At 43.0% G+C, this 17791-nt stretch overlaps 1 protein-coding gene across 2 annotated transcripts in view; it reads left to right on the top strand.

Moving 5' to 3' along the window:
• The first annotated feature begins 13680 nt into the window (after nt 1-13680).
• pth2ra (parathyroid hormone 2 receptor a) overlaps nt 13681-17791 on the top strand; it is an 88246-nt gene continuing 84135 nt past the window's right edge. For both annotated transcript variants that reach the window (XM_039755296.1, XM_039755295.1), the window contains exon 1: nt 13681-14528. In XM_039755296.1, the coding sequence (XP_039611230.1) occupies nt 14463-14528 (66 nt within the window). In that variant the 5' untranslated portion in view covers nt 13681-14462. The remainder of the gene's footprint in view (nt 14529-17791) is intronic.

Below are 17791 nucleotides of genomic sequence, written 5' to 3'. Positions count from 1 at the left end.
TCCTCCTGGATATCTACGTATACTGATATAGACTGGGTAATGTGTTAGGAACGAAAGGATGCCACATTGTGTGATGGAAATGAAAATGATCAACCTACAGAGCCCTGAATTCAAAGACGCCCCAAAAATCAGAGTGAAAAAATGATGTGGCAGGCTAGTCCATTTTGCCCAAATTGAATTGCAGCAACTCCAAATTGTACGCAGCACTTTGTATGGCCCCTGTGTTCTTGTATACATGCCTGACAACATCGGTGCATGCTTCTAATGAGATGACAGATGGTGTTGTGGGGGATCTCCTCCCAGATCTGGACCAGGGCATCACTGAGCTCCTGGACAGTCTGAGGTGCAACCTGGTGGCATTGGATGGACCAAAACATAATGTCCCAGAGGTGTTCTATTGGATTTAGGTCAGGAAAGTGTGGTGGCCAGTCAATGGTATCAATTCCTTCATCCTCCAGGAACTGCCTGCATACTCTCACCACATGAGGCCAGGAATTGTCGTGCACCAGGAGCCACTGTACCAGCATAGGGTCTGACAATGGGTCCAAGGATTTCATCCTGATACCTAATGACAGCCAAGGTGCCTTTGTCAAGCCTGTAGCGGTCTGTGTGACCCTCCATGGATATGCCTCCCCAGACAATCATTAACCCACCACCAAACTGCTCATGCTGAATGATGTTACAGGCAGCATAATGTTCTCCATGGCTCCTCCAGACCCTTTCACTTCTGTCACGTGTTCAGGGTGAACCTGCTCTCATCTGTAAAAACCACAGGGCACCAGTGGTGGACCTGCCAATTCTGGTATTCTATGACAAATGCCAATTGAGCTCCCCGGTGCTGTGCAGTGAGCACAGGGTGCAGTAGACATTTGGGCCCTCAGGCAACCCTCATGAAGTGTTTCTGGTTGTTTGGTCAGAGACATTCACACCAGTGGCCTGCTGGAGGTCATTTTGTAGGGCTCTGGCAGTGCTCATCCTGTTCCTCCTTGCCCAAAGGAGCAGATACTGGTCCTGCTGATGGGTTATGGACCTTCTATGGCCCTCTCCAGCTCTCCTAGAGTAACTGCTTGTCTCCTAGAATCTCCTCCATGCCCTTGAGACTGTGCAGGGAGACACAGCAAACCTTCTGACAATGACACGTATTGATGTGCCATCCTGGAGAAGTTGGACTACCTGTGCAACCTCTGTAGGGTCCAGGTATCGCCTCATGCTACCAGTAGTGACACTGACTGTAGCCAAATGCAAAACTAGTGAAGAAACAGTCAGAAAAGATTAGGAGGGAAAAATGTCAGTGGCCTCCACCTGTTAAACCATTCCTGTTTTGGGGGTCACCTCATTGTTGCCCCTCTAGTGCATCTGTTGTTAATTTCATTAACACTACAGCAGTTGAAACTGATTAACAACCCCCTCTGCTACTTAACTGACCAGATTAATATCCCATAAGTTTCATTGACTTTATGCTATACTCTGATTAAAAAGTGTTCCTTTAATTCTTTTGAGCAGTATATATTGTGTTACTACAAACGTTTGATGTGCCATCTGTTGGAAAGACACAAGCAAGGCATTGGTTTCTGTTATATGCCATTTGGTATGGGATTTGTAAAGACAGCCTTCATGTTTGTGATGTGCCATCTATTGGAATGACAGACACACAGGCACTGATCCTTTCATAAAGCTGGAAATGTCTGTGATGCACCATCTGTTGGAATGAAAAATGACAGAGACATAGCAACTGGATGGACAGACAGATACACAGACACTTATTCTTTTCAGTAAGGTGGATGAACATGAAAAAAATCTCAAGTTACTCTTATCACATAATCCAAATGTCCCAAACACATCCATTTTTAGTAAAATATTGTTTAAACTAACTGTGCTGCCCGTCCAAGACTGGTTGAAATCGAAATAATCAACAAAGACCTCAGTATTAATGTTTGCAGTGCACCATCTATTGGAATGTAAATTGTAATGCATGTAGTAATAAAATTCATTACTTTTGTCATTCCAACAGATAGTGCACCACTAACATTTGTAATAATATGCGCCATCTGTTGGAAAAACTAATGCAATGCAAATATTTACGTTATATGCCACTGGGTATGGGATTTGTTAAAGCAGTGTTCATGTTTGTGATGCTCTATCTGTTGGAATGACATATCAACTGGACAGACACACAGTTACACAGACACTTGTCCTGTTATTAAGGTGGAAGATTGGCTGCACTACGTCTTTTTCTGATTGTTTGAACATAGAACACAGAACTGCTGCTGTTCTTCAGTCTAACAGAGGAGTTATGCGCTCTTAGATACAATACAATTAGATACAATTTAGCCAATTGTAACTAATCTTTACTAATAAAAGGCAGAGCCCTCACTTACTCACTGACTCACTCACTCGTCACTAATTCTCCAACTTCCCGTGTAGGTAGAAGGCTGAAATTTGGCAGGCTCATTCCTTACAGCTTACTTACAAAAGTTGGGCAGGTTTCATTTCTAAATTCTTCGCATAACGGTCATAACTGGAAGCTATTTTTCTCCATTTACTGTAATGGAGTTGAGCTCGAAAGCCATGGGGGCGGAGTTTCATGTGACATCATCACGCCTCCCACGTAATCACGTAAACTGACTGTCAACGCAGTACGTAGAAAATCAGGAAGAGCTCCAAAAAGCGCTGAAGAAAACATGCATTATATAATTGAGAAGGCAGCGAAACAATAAGAAGCGAGCGAGTGACATATACTACCATATTCATGAGTGCTGCTACCTCGGAAAGAAAGCAAGGTGTGAACCTAAACTTTAAATTAAGTTCATAGACAAGCTACCGCTGGCGTTTGTCATGCCCACAGGTAATGCGGGATACAAGTTTAATGAGAGGACGCAGGATATAAATGAGAGTTTTGATCACTTTGTAACTAAGTTAAAATTGCAGGTGAAGGGCTCTGCTTATGCAAATTCCAAGAGACTGTGTTTGTGGGGGATTGACAGTTAAGGCGGGTGGGGGAGTCACGTCTTCATCTCCCCTCCCATTCACCTCATTTCGCTCTGAGCTGAGCTCTGCAGCTAACGCAGTGTTACGGAAGCGACTTTGTGATGCTCTTACCAAATACTCACAGAAAAATCCACAAGTTAATACACACGCTGTCTCTAGAGTTTCTCCACACTGAATCCACCAGGCACTACTTACAAAAGGTCACATTGACAATCGTGTTACGTTATTTTTAAAATCTTTCCTTTTCTTAGCACAGGCACAGCTGAGAAGCTTTAATGCATGTGCTCCATAACGCGTTAAAAAATCACGCATTTACTCACACTTTGCTTTACAAGCAAAGGGGAGCTTTTGTCAATGCATGATTTCCTGGTACACCGATTACATTGATCAGCGCTTCCCGATTCATTTTACCCTCGCACCACCTTAGTTTGAGAAGAAGTATGAAAAAATATGAGGTTAACACAGAAAAACAGATCACCAATTAAAGCTTTATGAATAATCGATTCGCCATCAATAATTGGTTTGGTAAAGCCATACTCAGTGTAATCCTCCTTCCATTTTATAATTTTTCCGCCACTAGCCATGATTAAATGAACGGTAAAAAAGTAAGAGCAAAGCGAGGGTGACTTATTGAGACAGGCAGGCGACAGCTCAATAGCTTGAATTTGGATATAAGCAGCTTCTATTTAGTCGCCAGAAATATCTTTGTTAGGAGTGGAAATTTAGTCTTTAAGTTTCTATGGTAAAGAAAAAGTTACGCAATGATGACTAAATTTAATTATATAAAGTCAAAACTTGTATATATAAAGTCACTGTTGGAATAAATAAATTCAAAACTTGAATATATAACGTCATTCCCAAATATATAAAGTCAAAACCTGAGTATATAAAGACGGCGTTGGAATATTTCGGAATATATAAAGTAGGCGCTGCAATATATAAAGTCAAAACTTCAATATACAAAGTCAGCGCTGGAATATCCATCCATTTCCCAACCCGTTGAATCCGACCACAGGGTCACGGGGTCTGCTGGAGCCAATCCCAGCCAACACTGGGCGAAAGGCAGGAACCAATCCTGGGCAGGGCACATGCATCATTTTCAAAACATTAACCGAACAGTGTTTTTTTAATTTATTTTTCTGAATACGTTTTTGTTAACTTAGTTCAGTTCAGAGTCGTTTCAATCAATAGATTTTGACTTTCACTTTATATATTCAGGAGTGAGTTTATATATTCCAGCGATGACTTTATATATTCAACTTTTGACTTTATATATTCAGAAACAAGTTTGACTTTATATATTCTGACGCCGACTTTATATATTCACAAAATCAATGTATTTGCCTGTTTGGCACCCCATAGTATATGTGTGTGTGTATATATGTACACACACATATATATACAGTGGTGTGAAAAACTATTTGCCCCTTTCCTGATTTCTTATTCTTTTGCATGTTTGTCACACAAAATGTTTCTGATCATCAAACATATTTAACCATTAGTCAAATATAACACAAGTAAACATAAAATGCAGTTTTTAAATGATGGTTTTTATTATTTAGGGAGAAAAAAAATCCAAACCTACATGGCCCTGTGTGAAAAAGTAATTGCCCCCTTGTTCAAAAATAACCTAACTGTGGTGTATCACACCTGAGTTCAAATTCCGTAGCCACCCTTAGGCCTGATTACTGCCACACCTGTTTGAATCAAGAAATCACTTAAATAGGAGCTGCCTGACAGAGAAGTAGACCAAAAGCACCTCAAAAGCTAGACGTCATGCCAAGATCCAAAGAAATTCAGGAACAAATGAGAACAGAAGTAATTGAGATCCATCAGTCTGGTAAAGGTTATAAAGCCATTTCTAAAGCTTTGGGACTCCAGCGAGCCACAGTGAGAGCCATTATCCACAAATGGCAAAAACATGGAACAGTGGTGAACCTTCCCAGGAGTGGCCGGCCGACCAAAATTACCCCAAGAGCGCAGAGACGACTCATCTGAGAGGTCACAAAAGACCCCAGGACAACGTCTAAAGAACTGCAGGCCTCACTTGCCTCAATTAAGGTCAGTGTTCACGACTCCACCATAAGAAAGAGACTGGGCAAAACGGCCTGCATGGCAGATTTCCAAGACGAAACCACTGTTAAGCAAAAGAACATTAGGGCTCGTCTCAATTTTGCTAAGAAACATCTCAATGATTGCCAAGACTTTTGGGAAAATACCTTGTGGACTGATGAGACAAAAGTTGAACTTTTTGAAGGCAAATGTCCCATTACATCTGGCGTAAAAGGAACACAGCATTTCAGAAAAGAACATCATACCAACAGTAAAATATGGTGGTGGTAGTATGATGGTCTGGGGTTGTTTTGCTGCTTCAGGACCTAGAAGGCTTGCTGTGATAGATGGAACCATGAATTCTACTGTCTACCAAAAATCCTGAAGGAGAATGTCCGCCATCTGTTCGTCAACTCAAGCTGAAGCAATCTTGGGTGCTGCAACAGGACAATGACCCAAAACACACCAGCAAATCCACCTCTGAATGGCTGAAGAAAAACAAAATGAAGACTTTGGAGTGGCCTAGTCAAAGTCCTGACCTGAATCCAATTGAGATGCTATGGCATGACCTTAAAAAGGCAGTTCATGCTAGAAAACCCTCAAATCAAGCTGAATTACAACAATTCTGCAAAGATGAGTGGGCCAAAATTCATCCAGAGCTGTAAAAGACTCATTGCAAGTTATCGCAAACGCTTGATTGCAGTTATTGCTGCTAAGGGTGGCCCAACCAGTTATTAGGTTCAGGGGCAATTACTTTTTCACACAGGGCCATGTAGGTTTGGATTTTTTTTTCTCCCTAAATAATAAAAACCATCATTTGAAAACTGCATTTTGTGTTTACTTGTGTTATATTTGACTAATGGTTAAATGTGTTTGATGATCAGAAACATTTTGTGTGACAAATATGCAAAAGAATAAGAAATCAGGAAGGGGGCAAATAGTTTTTCACACCACTGTATATATATATATATATATATATATATATATATATATATATATATATATATATAAATATATATATATATATGTCAGCAACACTCATGACAATGACAAAACAATTACATTGTCAATCATATTACGCTATTATTAAAATGTTTCCTTTTCTTTTTACTTCTCCGCTGCCAAGCGCGGGTATGTTGCTATACAGTATATGACAACAATACTCATATCAATGACAAAACAATTACATTAACAATCATGTTACGTTATTTTTCAAATTTTTCCTTTTCTTTTTCATAACTTCAACACACTACTTCTCCGCTGCGAAGCGCGGGTATTCTGCTAGTCTATACTAATAAAAAGCAAAGCCCTCACTCACTGACTCATCACTAATTCTCCAACTTCCCATGTAGGTAGAAAGCTGAAATTTGTCAGGCTCATTCCTTACAGCTTACTTACAAAAGTTGGGCAGGTTTCATTTCAAAATTCTACACGTAATGGTCATAACGGTCGATAACGTCCACCATGTTGAACTTTCTTATTTATGGCCCCATCTTCACAAAATTTGGTAGGCGGCTTCCCTGCGCTAACCGAAACCGATGTACGTACTTATTTCGATGGTATGACGCCACTGTCGGCCGCCATATTGAATTTTTCAACGGTCTTTGTTACTTATGGGCCCATCTTCAAGAAATTTGGTAGGCGGGTTCCCAACGCTAACTGAATCCTACTTACGTACATATATACGTCCATAGCCTGCAGCTCGGTCACCGTGTGAGGCGGAGTTGGGTCCCCCATCCCAACGCCTCCCATGTTGTTGGCTGCCTGCCTATATAAGGCCGTCTGTCGCTCCGGTCTCTACATTCCCTTCCTTGCTTTGCCACAGGATTCACGTCTCCCTGCTGATAACTACAGCCTTTTTATTTAATCCACGGCTTCTCCGCTGTTTTATTGTTCATTTATTACAATTATAGTTATTGTGTAGGTATTTTAGACTTACTTTACATTGTTCAGGTCCCCATTTCCTTTATCATTCCCACAGTACCCCCATTAACATGTCTATCGAGGTGATCACCATCGATCAAAGAACTGTCACTTACCGAGTGGTTTCCATGCCCGGAGATGCCGCCTGCCTTTTCCATTCTCTTTGTTACATATTGCACGGCCATATCAGGCTCACTCTTGATATCCATTGTGTCTTATGTATTGAATGACTGGGACAGGTTCAAGGTGTGGACTGATGACGGTACAGGAGATAATTAGACTACACAGGAGCACTAGAAGAGTGAAATGCTTAAGCCCTTCACCTATGGTTCTGCATGTGAGTTGATGGCTGCCACTGAATTGTTCAGTTGTCGCTGACGTGTCAGACGTCGTGGTACATTTTCTGATGCAGCTACCGAAAACAACTTCGTGGCGCTGCCGCCAAATATACAAAACAATTACTTTGACAATCATGTTACGTCATTTTTAAAATGTTTCCTTGTCTTTTTCATAACTTCTTTAACACACGACTTTGCTGCGAAGCGCGGGTATTTTGCTAGTAAATAAACAACAAATAATGAGCTTCCTTTCCTTTTGTGAACCTGTTCATTCCAAAACAGCGTCTCAAAGCCTAACTCTGGACGGGACACCAGTTCATCAGAGGGCTCACTTTGACCAGTTAACCCTCAGAGTCACCAGTCAGCCTAAACTGGGCATCCTTAAAAATGGAGGAGGAAACCACAGTACCACACAGACAGGGAGAACATGGAAACTCCTTCAAGAGCTCTGAACCGAGGTCTGCTGTCTGCTGAGGCAGTAGGTCTAACCGTTGTGCTGGCTAATTATTTTATCAGACCAGCACACCAAATGACAGGAGCCTGCAGCACTCCCTGGAGACTTGGCATGGACACCATTTTGAAACATCACACACACTGAACTGTTCCTCTCTTTGGGGATTCTCTCAAGTAAGCTGAGAATTGAATTTCCAACTTCTTGGCCTTAATGTCACAGTTTAATTTGAAGTCTTAGCACTCCAGAGACAAGGAGGCTTTGTGTGCTGCTCCGCTGGGGCTCAGTGTAATGATGTTTGTGATAACAGCACCAGTCATACAAGGCTGGCCGGGGGCTTTACACTTCAAATAATAAGACAACATAGTCAGGAGAAAACCTGAAGTGTTACTGGTCATGAAGATTAGCCCTTCAGAGAAGGAGCTGGCAGAGCAGGCACCACGCCAGGCTGAACTGATCCAGTAATTAAAAACAGCCTGACATGGCGTATATGTGAACATCGAGGCCGTCCAAAGTGACCGACTCACGATCACAGGGCTCTCCGTTAGAGGATGAAAGGCACCAACCACTCGAACCTCTCCTCGTCGAACGTCTACTTGACAATTCCTGGGAAATTGAAACAAAAAAGGAACCTTTGAAGGTGGAAAGAGCATGTTCTGTGGTGTCTGCTCAAACAGATGAGACTCCTTCAGGCACAACGTGAGAGGGTGACGGGATCTGAAAGGTTGGACAGGTGGGCTGCAGTTCAGTCAGATCTCTGAACAGCATTTGATAATCTGACAAGAAACAAAAACTCCTCAGATCAGAGGCGGCACTGCAACATCACGGTTAAAGAACCACAGAGGAAATGGGAAGAGCTGAGCTCACCTGGAAAGGAGCATTTGAATGAGAAGAAAAGCAGAGAAGAGAAAATGAAGAGAACTGGGAACTTAATGGGGAGGACAAACGACAATACAATTAGATATGGAAAAGGGACGGCTTGTGATATCAGAATATCAAACTTTAGACATCTCTCTGTCTATCAACCATATAGTGCCTTTTATTTCTATCTATTGATCAATCATATAGTGCCTTTCACTATCTATCTGTTACATAGTGCTTTTTACTTCTACCTAGCAATCAATTATATAGTGCCTTTCACTTCTATCTATCTGTCATATAGTGCCTTTCATATCTGTCTATCACCAGCCCACTTTCCTCCAGGGCCAAGGATGAACCCAGGATGGACTGGACAAAGACTGGACTCCTTCATGTGTGTCTCTTCGGAGAATCCTTAGGTCCCACTGGTGTGACTTTGCGTTGCTCACCGAGTCCCAAATGAGGCACATGACCTGCATTGTGAAGGAGAGTCAGTGGGAGGAAAGCCACGCAGACACGGCGAGAACAAGCAGACCCCACATAGGGAGGACCAGCGATACAAACCCAGGTCTCATTAATGGGTGGCAACAGCACTACTACCTCAGTGCCACCGTGCCGCCTCCTGTGCCTTTCGTGTTTTTCTTTTCTGTTTTATTTTTCATCCTGGGAAAGGAAAGTAACGGCAGCTGCCGGCAAGAGCTCATTAAAGTTTGAGTTGGAAGGAGGAAAGGCATTCGGCTTTGAAGAGAAACGGGAGGAAGCATGGCAAGTGAATGCAATTAGGGCGACAGACAAGCAGAGGACAACTTCAGGGTCCTCCACTTTTTACACCTTTTGTGACGTGGCAGACTTCTGCTAAAATGTTTTATTTTTCCTCATCAAACGACAGTCAATACCTCAGGATGACAAAGCAAGAACAAGAATTTTCATAAATGTCCAAATGTTGAAACCAGCGTTCAGACTCTTTGGCTCAGGCACACTGTGTTCCTTCGATCATCGTTGAGATGTTTGGAGTCCAGCTGTGGCCATTTCAATGGATGGGACTGATGAGGTCAGGCATAGACACACCTGTCTCTAGAAGGTTCCACAGGTGACAAAAAACCAAGGAGCGAGGCCTGCAGAGCTTGCAGACAAGGTCACGTCAAGGCTCTGATCTGAGGAAGGCTACAAAAACAAAAATGTCTGCCGCGTTGATGGTTTCCAAGAGCACAGTCGCCTCCATAATCCTTAAGTGTGAGAAGTTTGGAAAAACCAGGACTCATCCTGAAGCTGCCTGTCCAAACAAACTGGGCCAAAACCACAGCACTCACTGTGGCTGAGCTCCAGAGGACTTGTATGAAGATGGAGGGCAACCTTCAATGCAACACTCCACTGATCTGGACTTTTTGGCAGAGTGGCCTGATGTCACATGCTTGGGACTTGGCAAAAAGGCACCTAAAAGGGCCTCCAGACTATGAAAAGCGAGATTCTCTGGTCTGATGAAACCGACTTTAGCATCATGTCTGAAGGAGACCAGACACACCCCTCATCACCCGGTGCGGTGGTGGCAGCATCAGAGAGTGGGAGACCAGCCAGAGCCGAGTGGAGCAAAGCCCAGAGGTATCCTGAATGAAAACCCACTCCAAGTGCTTTGGACCTCAGATTTCACCTTCCATCAGGACAAAGCAAAGACCACTCTGGGAATGTCCTTGAGTTTCTGTCCCCAGACTTGAACATCACGAGAGAGACCTGAGCATAGCTGGCCACTGATGGTCTCCATTCAACCTGACAGAACTTGAGAAACAGCAGATCTGTTCTGTTAAATGTAACATTATGGATGGTGTGGACCACCAGGGCACATACAGCCTCTGTAACCCCGACACAGACTGGCAGGACACAAATTGTCACACAGCACACCTTTATTTTTCAGCTGCCAATTCCCAGAAGTGTAATAACGTCCCCAATGACAGTACAGTCCTCTTTTCCTTCTCTCTTCTCTCTGCCTCCACTCCTCTCCCAGTAAGCTTCATCCTCTTCCTCCCGACTCTGGCTCCCCAAATGCAGTGAGGCAGCTCCTTTTATTCTACCCCTGGGAGTGCTCCAGGTGCCTCATCAGTATTACCAGCTGTGGTGCAAGTCCATTGTAGGCTCTGCAGCTCCCCCTAGTGGCCCCCATTGAACACAACGGGGCTGTGCCAAACTCCAAGTCCCAGCATGCCCTGCAGGAATCCGTGGTGCAACAGCCACCCATGAGGGCTGCCCTCTAGTGTCCCAGGGGAGGTAGTGCCTCACAGATGCTATCCCCACGGTCCTTCCATACAGCTGGAGGGTACTGACTGAGGCCGCCCGTCACAGGGGTATCTCTGATATTAATGCTCTTTACAGAAGATTCCATCAAAATGCCACAATGACTGTCAAGTAGAACCTGGAGACGCTCTGCATGGCGGTGACAGATAATTACACTCCGCAAAAATGAAATTCATTGGTAATGGGATTGTTGATCAAGTGCGATTCAGGTTGTCACCGAGACGTCACCTCAAAGCATTAATCAGTCATACAAGTTCACACTTTTGTTTTTTTTTTTGTTTTCTGATCTGAAGCAATTCATGAGCTGCCTCTTAGAGCGTACGCTCAGGTAGGGCAAACCGAATGAATTTCTGGAGGAATCGCAAAAGGAAATTCAGTCAACTTAAAATGCACTTTACTTCTTAACATACAAAAAACTTGCTTCCAGATATCTCCAGATCTGTTCCTTTAAGATATCTATGATACATTTTGAGATATCCACAATGTCTCAAATGAATCCCACGATGTCTCAAATCTCAAATGAATCCCACGATGTGTCAAATGCATTCCACGATGTCTCAAATAAATCCCACGATGTCTCAAATGCATTCCACGATGTCTCAAATGAAATCCACAATGTCTCAAATTAATCCCTCGATGTGTTAAATGAATCCCACGATGTCTCAAATGCATTCCACGATGTCTCAAATGCATTCCATGATGTCTCAGATTAACTGCATGTGAATTTCAGGTACCTCAAAATGCAATTTACTTTTTAGGATATCTGTAACTCATTTCACGACATTTTACGATAAGCTCCTCTACATTTTACAAGGGCTGAGATAACTCAAATGCATTCCACGATGTCTCAAATGAATTCCAAGATGTCTCAAATGAATCCCACGATATTTCAAATGCATTCCACGATATCTCTGTTTTCTGATACATCGGATTAACTGTGCATGCATGTCAAGATATCTCTGACACATCTAAAGGTATCTCAAATTGACCTGGCATGCACATCAAAATTTCTCAAAATCACTTCCTATCAAATTGCTCCTACACTCAAAGGGACTTCCTGTTGTAGGAGGAGAACAGGCAGAAGGGAGGATGGTTTCTTATTCGGATGGGAGGCCAGAGCCAAATAACAGATGGAGTGGCCGGCAGGAAGGGAAAATAAATTTGTGTCCAGCCGACATGATATAAATGGATGAATTGAGAAAAGCCAAGCATTTGCAGTAGCCCCATTCCCCCAAACGCCAGGTGGCAGTGGTCCTCGTATGGGAACCCAGTTGGAACACCTGCAGGGATGCTTGGCAAACAAAGTCCGAAAGTACAGCCCTGTTGAGGTCCCCGAGGATCAATGGATGGATCTCCCTAGTTTCTCCATGGCCCGGAAGTGCTTCCTGGAAGCTACAGCATGACACCGTCTTAAAAAGAAGTCCACTGCCACACATGGATGAGTGACAGTCAGGAGGGCAGCAGCCAACACTCAGTGGAGAGACAAGGAGGAAGAATTGTGCTTTATTATTAATTTATTGTATTATTGTGGCTGATTTTTGGAGAGAGGATTGAGTAAAGGTGCTTGGTGTGAATAAATCTTTATTTTAGCGCATCAACATGTTCTGTGCTGCTGTGTCTGTGGTTTGGGGCTCTCTGGTGCCCCCTTGTGGTCACACTGCCTATTTTAAGCTACTTTGTCTTGAAATGTATTTTTGAGATTATCTGGAAATGAGCAGGAAGTGACTGAGATTTATGGAAACGCACTTCAAATACCTGAACAGGTATGGCAAGCTGAATTATCATTTAGAATATCTCACAATTCATTTTAAAATATCTGTTAAAGAATTAAACATATCTCAAATAGAATTACAGAATTCGGAAAAATGCATCTAAGATTTCAAGATACCTGAAATGCGTTTTATGATGTCTCAAAGAGACTCCAAGATATCTTGAAATGATATGCTGTGCATTTTGAGATATCTGAAATCCATTTTTCGAGATATCTTAAAATACTTCCACTGGCTTTTGATGATATCTGATACGGACGTTATTTTAATTATCTGCTGTCTTCTCTGCTGGAGGACTTCAGAGTAGCGATGTGCAGGCTTACAAGTAATGGGAGATGAGAGTTGACCTGGGAAGGATGCTCCATTTGCCTGAGGTCAGAACCTTCAGTACCCTGAGGCCAGACGTGGTCAACTGGTCAATGGAGGAGAAGACAATGCCACAAGAAGAAGGCTGTAAGGAGGCAGCAGAACAGAAGACCACCAAATACTAACAACTGGCAAAAGACTGCAAGGACAAAAGAGGGCAAACCTGACTGCTTCCGGTGTAGGTGGGCTGTCGAGGATTTCCTGAGCAGTTGGTGTGGGGTCTGCCAACGAGGATGGGAGTAACAGAAGAACAGGTCGGGAGGGGCTTCAGGGACAATCCGTCATTAGCTCTGGAACAAGATGGAGGAGATGAGCTGGAAGCCAAGAGCAGAGAGGCAGTGAGTTGCCCACTGCTGCTGACCCACCAACTGGAGAGTGTCACGGTTTTGGGGTCTACAGTTGCAGAGTGATGTATCGTGTTAGACATTTATGGATTTTGCTTCACCTGTTATTGGTTTGGAATTGAAACACTTGGTGAGAGTTGGGCACCACCTGATGACCTCTTCTCCATGGCCAAGTCTTCAACTTGTCTGGCCACAACAGGTTTGGGGGGCATCTGAGAGGTGTATGAAAATCAGAGGTGCCTTAAAATAAACAGTGTACCATTTAAAGACATCTTGACATATATCTATCTGAGATATCTCAAAATGTACACTTGTTCTCTGAGATCTGCAATTCAGTGTAAGATTCTTTAAATGCATTTCCAGAATTCTCCAAATGCTAATTGGCTTGTCATACTCTGGGGTCTCTCCTGCCCCCCTACTGCAGCGCTGAGCCTTTCGCTGCGTTTCGTTCCTCGCCTGGTCAGACTACGTGGTGCCATTCGCGTTTTATTCGTCTTGCTGTTATCATTATTCTCATTTTTTTCTTTTGCTTCGACTCCCACTTCGTGCTACAGGGGGCACTGTGGAAAGCTTCTTCTCCTGATCGCTAAATGTCAGCTCAATCCCAAAAATCGTGTCGATCGCGTGCGCCGCACATCCAGCCCCGACTGCATCGCCCCGCTCGCTAGCACAAGTTAAACAAGCCTTGGAGCGGCGAGTCCTGGCAGGCAGCTCGCTGACGAGGCACCGGAGCGCTCGGCGCGGTCTCAAGGCACTCATGGATCTCTTAACTTCAGGCGACGCCTTTGACAAACTGCTCTTGAAAGACTAGGAGGATTGTGGGGTACCTGCAGCCGCTGCCCCGCCTACCCTCAACTTGTTCACCTTTGGAACTCAGCGGAGGACAACATGCAGGGTCGGGAGCCGAGAGCGACTTATCCAAGTAGAAAACTGCGGTAGAGAGCGCAACTTTAGCGAAGTGGATCCGCGCGGGCTTGACGTTACCGGCGGCTCATTCCGACGCAGCCTGGATATCGTTTATGACTGATATTTTCTCTTTGTTTGGAAAGTCCTTTTAAAATTTTTATTTCTTTTACTTTTATGAGATATGTCCGGAGTTTGTTTTTGGCAGCTTTTGAACATTGTTTGCTGCTGCATTTTGGTCCGCGTCCAGGTAAGACCGCTGGGTTATTGTTGGGTTCAAAACTGTTCTGTGTGCGGGATTTCATTTTACCGTATCGGCTCTGCGAATCAACTTAGTCTGCTGCTGTTGTTGCGGTTTACCACGGGCTGAAAAAAAGAACGGAGAGATAAGCGACTGCGGCTATTTACCGGCACCGGGCTCACCGCGACCCTGCCAGCTCCCTCATTCAAAAGCCGACCAGGGCATCGATCGGTTATCGACACCGTTACTGCCTAACAACACCGATTAGCAGAACAATTAGCTCAAAGGCAGGGGCAGGATGCGTAACATCGGAGTCGACAGTGCGATCAGAGGAAGCCCGATGGTACCGGATTAGCGGTGCCGTTCACCGTTCAAGACCATCCGTTATCCAACGCGTTTATTCAGCTGATGGCGGTGAGCGGCTCCGCGACAAACTGAGGGCAAGGCTGGAAATTAGCGCCGGACGGGGGTCCGTCCTAACTCAAACAGGGAGAATTTGTAGCCGCCAATTAATCTAACGCTCACATGTTTGGAATTTGTGAGTACAAATTGTGTTTTATTATAATTGGAGTTGGATATCACTACAAAATAGACAGATAGCTGTGAAAGGCACTATATAATAGACAGATATGAAAACACTATAAAAATAAAGATATAAAATGTATTATATAATAGATATTTCAAATCCACTATAGAAGAAAATCAGATACAGTAGGTAGATAGATATGAAAGACACTTCCAAAAAGATAAACAGATATATATGGAACGCCCAATATAGCATATAGAAAGACAGACATGAAAGGCACTACATAATCAATGCATATGCAATGTATAGTATAAAAACAGATACTGCAAGTAGACAGGCAGGTCTAAAAAGCACTACAAACTAGAGTTAATATATAATAGGCAGATACGAAAGGCACTATATATTAGACAAATGGATAAATTGATTGACGGCACTTCCAAAAAAATAGATATGAAATGCACTATTAATATAATATATAATACAATATAAAATTAATAGATAGATGTGAAAGTCACTATATAATAGATGTGAAAGGCACTATATTATTATACATAGATAGATTGATGGACGTGAAAGACACTCTATCATAGTGTTTGTTAACAAAACTGTTATTAACAAGGGCTTCAGAATGCTTTACACACATATTTCTTATATGTACCTGCGTGATAATTTAATTACATCACCCGTTTTTAAGTCTATAATGAGATGTTTTAAAATCGACACCCGGGTCTCATTCCTTATAATAAATTAGGACTCGTTTTATTTTCTGTACTCGTGGTACTGCCGGTTAATTCAGTGCTGACCTGCGCCCTGCAATCAGTGATGTGCAGTGAAGATCCGAACTTATGGAGCTCCACTCAGTTCACTCTAGAAGGTATATGAGTAGATTAAACAAAGATTTATAAAGGGGAAAGGGTTGGTTCCCACTTTATATCCACTGGTGTCAAGATAGATTCTGGCCTTTCAAGCCCAATAAAAATAAAAGTGGCAGAAAACAGAAAATGGATGCATGGCAGTGAACACAGAGTGTGCCGTTTTCCGTGCGTGCCCTGTGCACTCACACCGTGTAGCAGGACAGTGCCTGGCGCCGTTGCCTACAAACGGCAGGAGGTTTTGTTTTGCTGAGGGCACTCAATTGATGCTTCAATAAAAACTGAATTTTAGCGCCATAGTACGGCACAATTCCACAGTCATCGGTTCAGACTTCAGCATTGGCACAGGCTGAGTAGAAGTCGCATGATTACCAGATAGACAGATGCATAGATCAATGGCTTTATATAATAAACAGATAGACAGATGGACGGCACTATATAATAGATAGACGGATGGACAGATAAAGCTAAGCATGTTAGGACCCAGGCAGTACTTGGATGGGAGACCATCTAGAACAGGGGGGTTCATCTCTGGTTCTGGAGGTCTGCAGCGGCAGCAGGTTTTTGCTTTAGACCAATTTTTTAACTTGAACCCATTTATCCACCTTAATAAAAGAACAAGTGTCTGTGTGTGCATCTGGTTGCTATGTCTCTGTCATTCCAAAAGATGGCGCGTCACAAACGTTTGCATTTATGCATTTTTTTTTACTACAAATATTTGTGATACGTCATCTGTCAAAATTACAAATGCAATGCATTTTATTATTACAAATCTTTATGATGTGCCATCTGTTGGAATGACCAATGCAATGCATTTTATTACTATAGGGTGATCCAGATCTAATTATACAATTTTCATTACGCTATAACTTATTAAGTTTATTACATAGAAAATCACCCGAAAAATCCCGGACCATCGAGAAGTGTGCGAATGGACGACATGAAGAATTGTCCTTGTGCCGAACTGCATAGATCAAAGTCATCCAGACGATCTGGATCTGCATAATTAGATCTGGACCACCCTATACAAATGTCTGTGATGTGCCACCTGTTGGAATGATAAATGCAATGCATTTTATTACTACAAATGTTTGTGATATGCCTACTGTCAAAATGTCAAATGCATTTTATTTCTACACGTTTATAATGAGCCATCTGCTGGAATGGCAAATGCAATTTCTTTTATTACTACAAATGCTTGTGATGCGCCACCTGTTGGAATGATAAATGCAACGCATTTTATTCCTACAAATGTTTGTGATGCACCATCTGTGAGAATGATAGATGCAATACATTTTATTACAAAATACATTTCAATAGATGATGCACAGTCCTTAATGCTCAGATCTATGTAGATTACTAAGATTTCAACCCATCTTACACAGGTAGCACAGCTAGTTTTAACATTATTTTAGGAGAAATAAACATATGGGACTGTGAAAACATTATGTTTTTGACCTTTGTTTTAGTTAACTTGTTTATTACAATTCAGAACCCTCAATTGCCGGTTTTATGGGGTATTAAGGTTTTAATTGCCACCTGTTTTTCTAACCAGTCATCAGTTAGTAATGAGGTCCATATGACAAAGGAGCCACCAGCTCTCCAGCGAAAGTCATGCCGTTTTCTAACCTACACAGCAGGGTCACAGGGGGTGCTGGAGCCTATCCCAACTAGCTTAGGGTGCAAGGCAGGGGCAAACCCTGGGCAGGGTGCCAGTCGATCATAAGGGCACACACACAAGGACCAGTTTAGCATGGCCCGTTCACCTAACCTGCATGTCCTTGGACAGTGGGAGGAAACCAGAGCAGCAGGAGGAAATCCACACAGACAAGAGGGGAACATGCAAACTCTAAGCCAAGACCTGAGCCCAGGTC

Source organism: Polypterus senegalus, chromosome 6, assembly GCF_016835505.1.
Source record: "Polypterus senegalus isolate Bchr_013 chromosome 6, ASM1683550v1, whole genome shotgun sequence".
In the NCBI taxonomy this organism is placed as follows: domain Eukaryota; kingdom Metazoa; phylum Chordata; class Cladistia; order Polypteriformes; family Polypteridae; genus Polypterus; species Polypterus senegalus.
The sequence above is the reverse complement of the archived record's forward strand: the minus strand, read 5'-3'. Positions and strand labels throughout refer to the sequence as shown.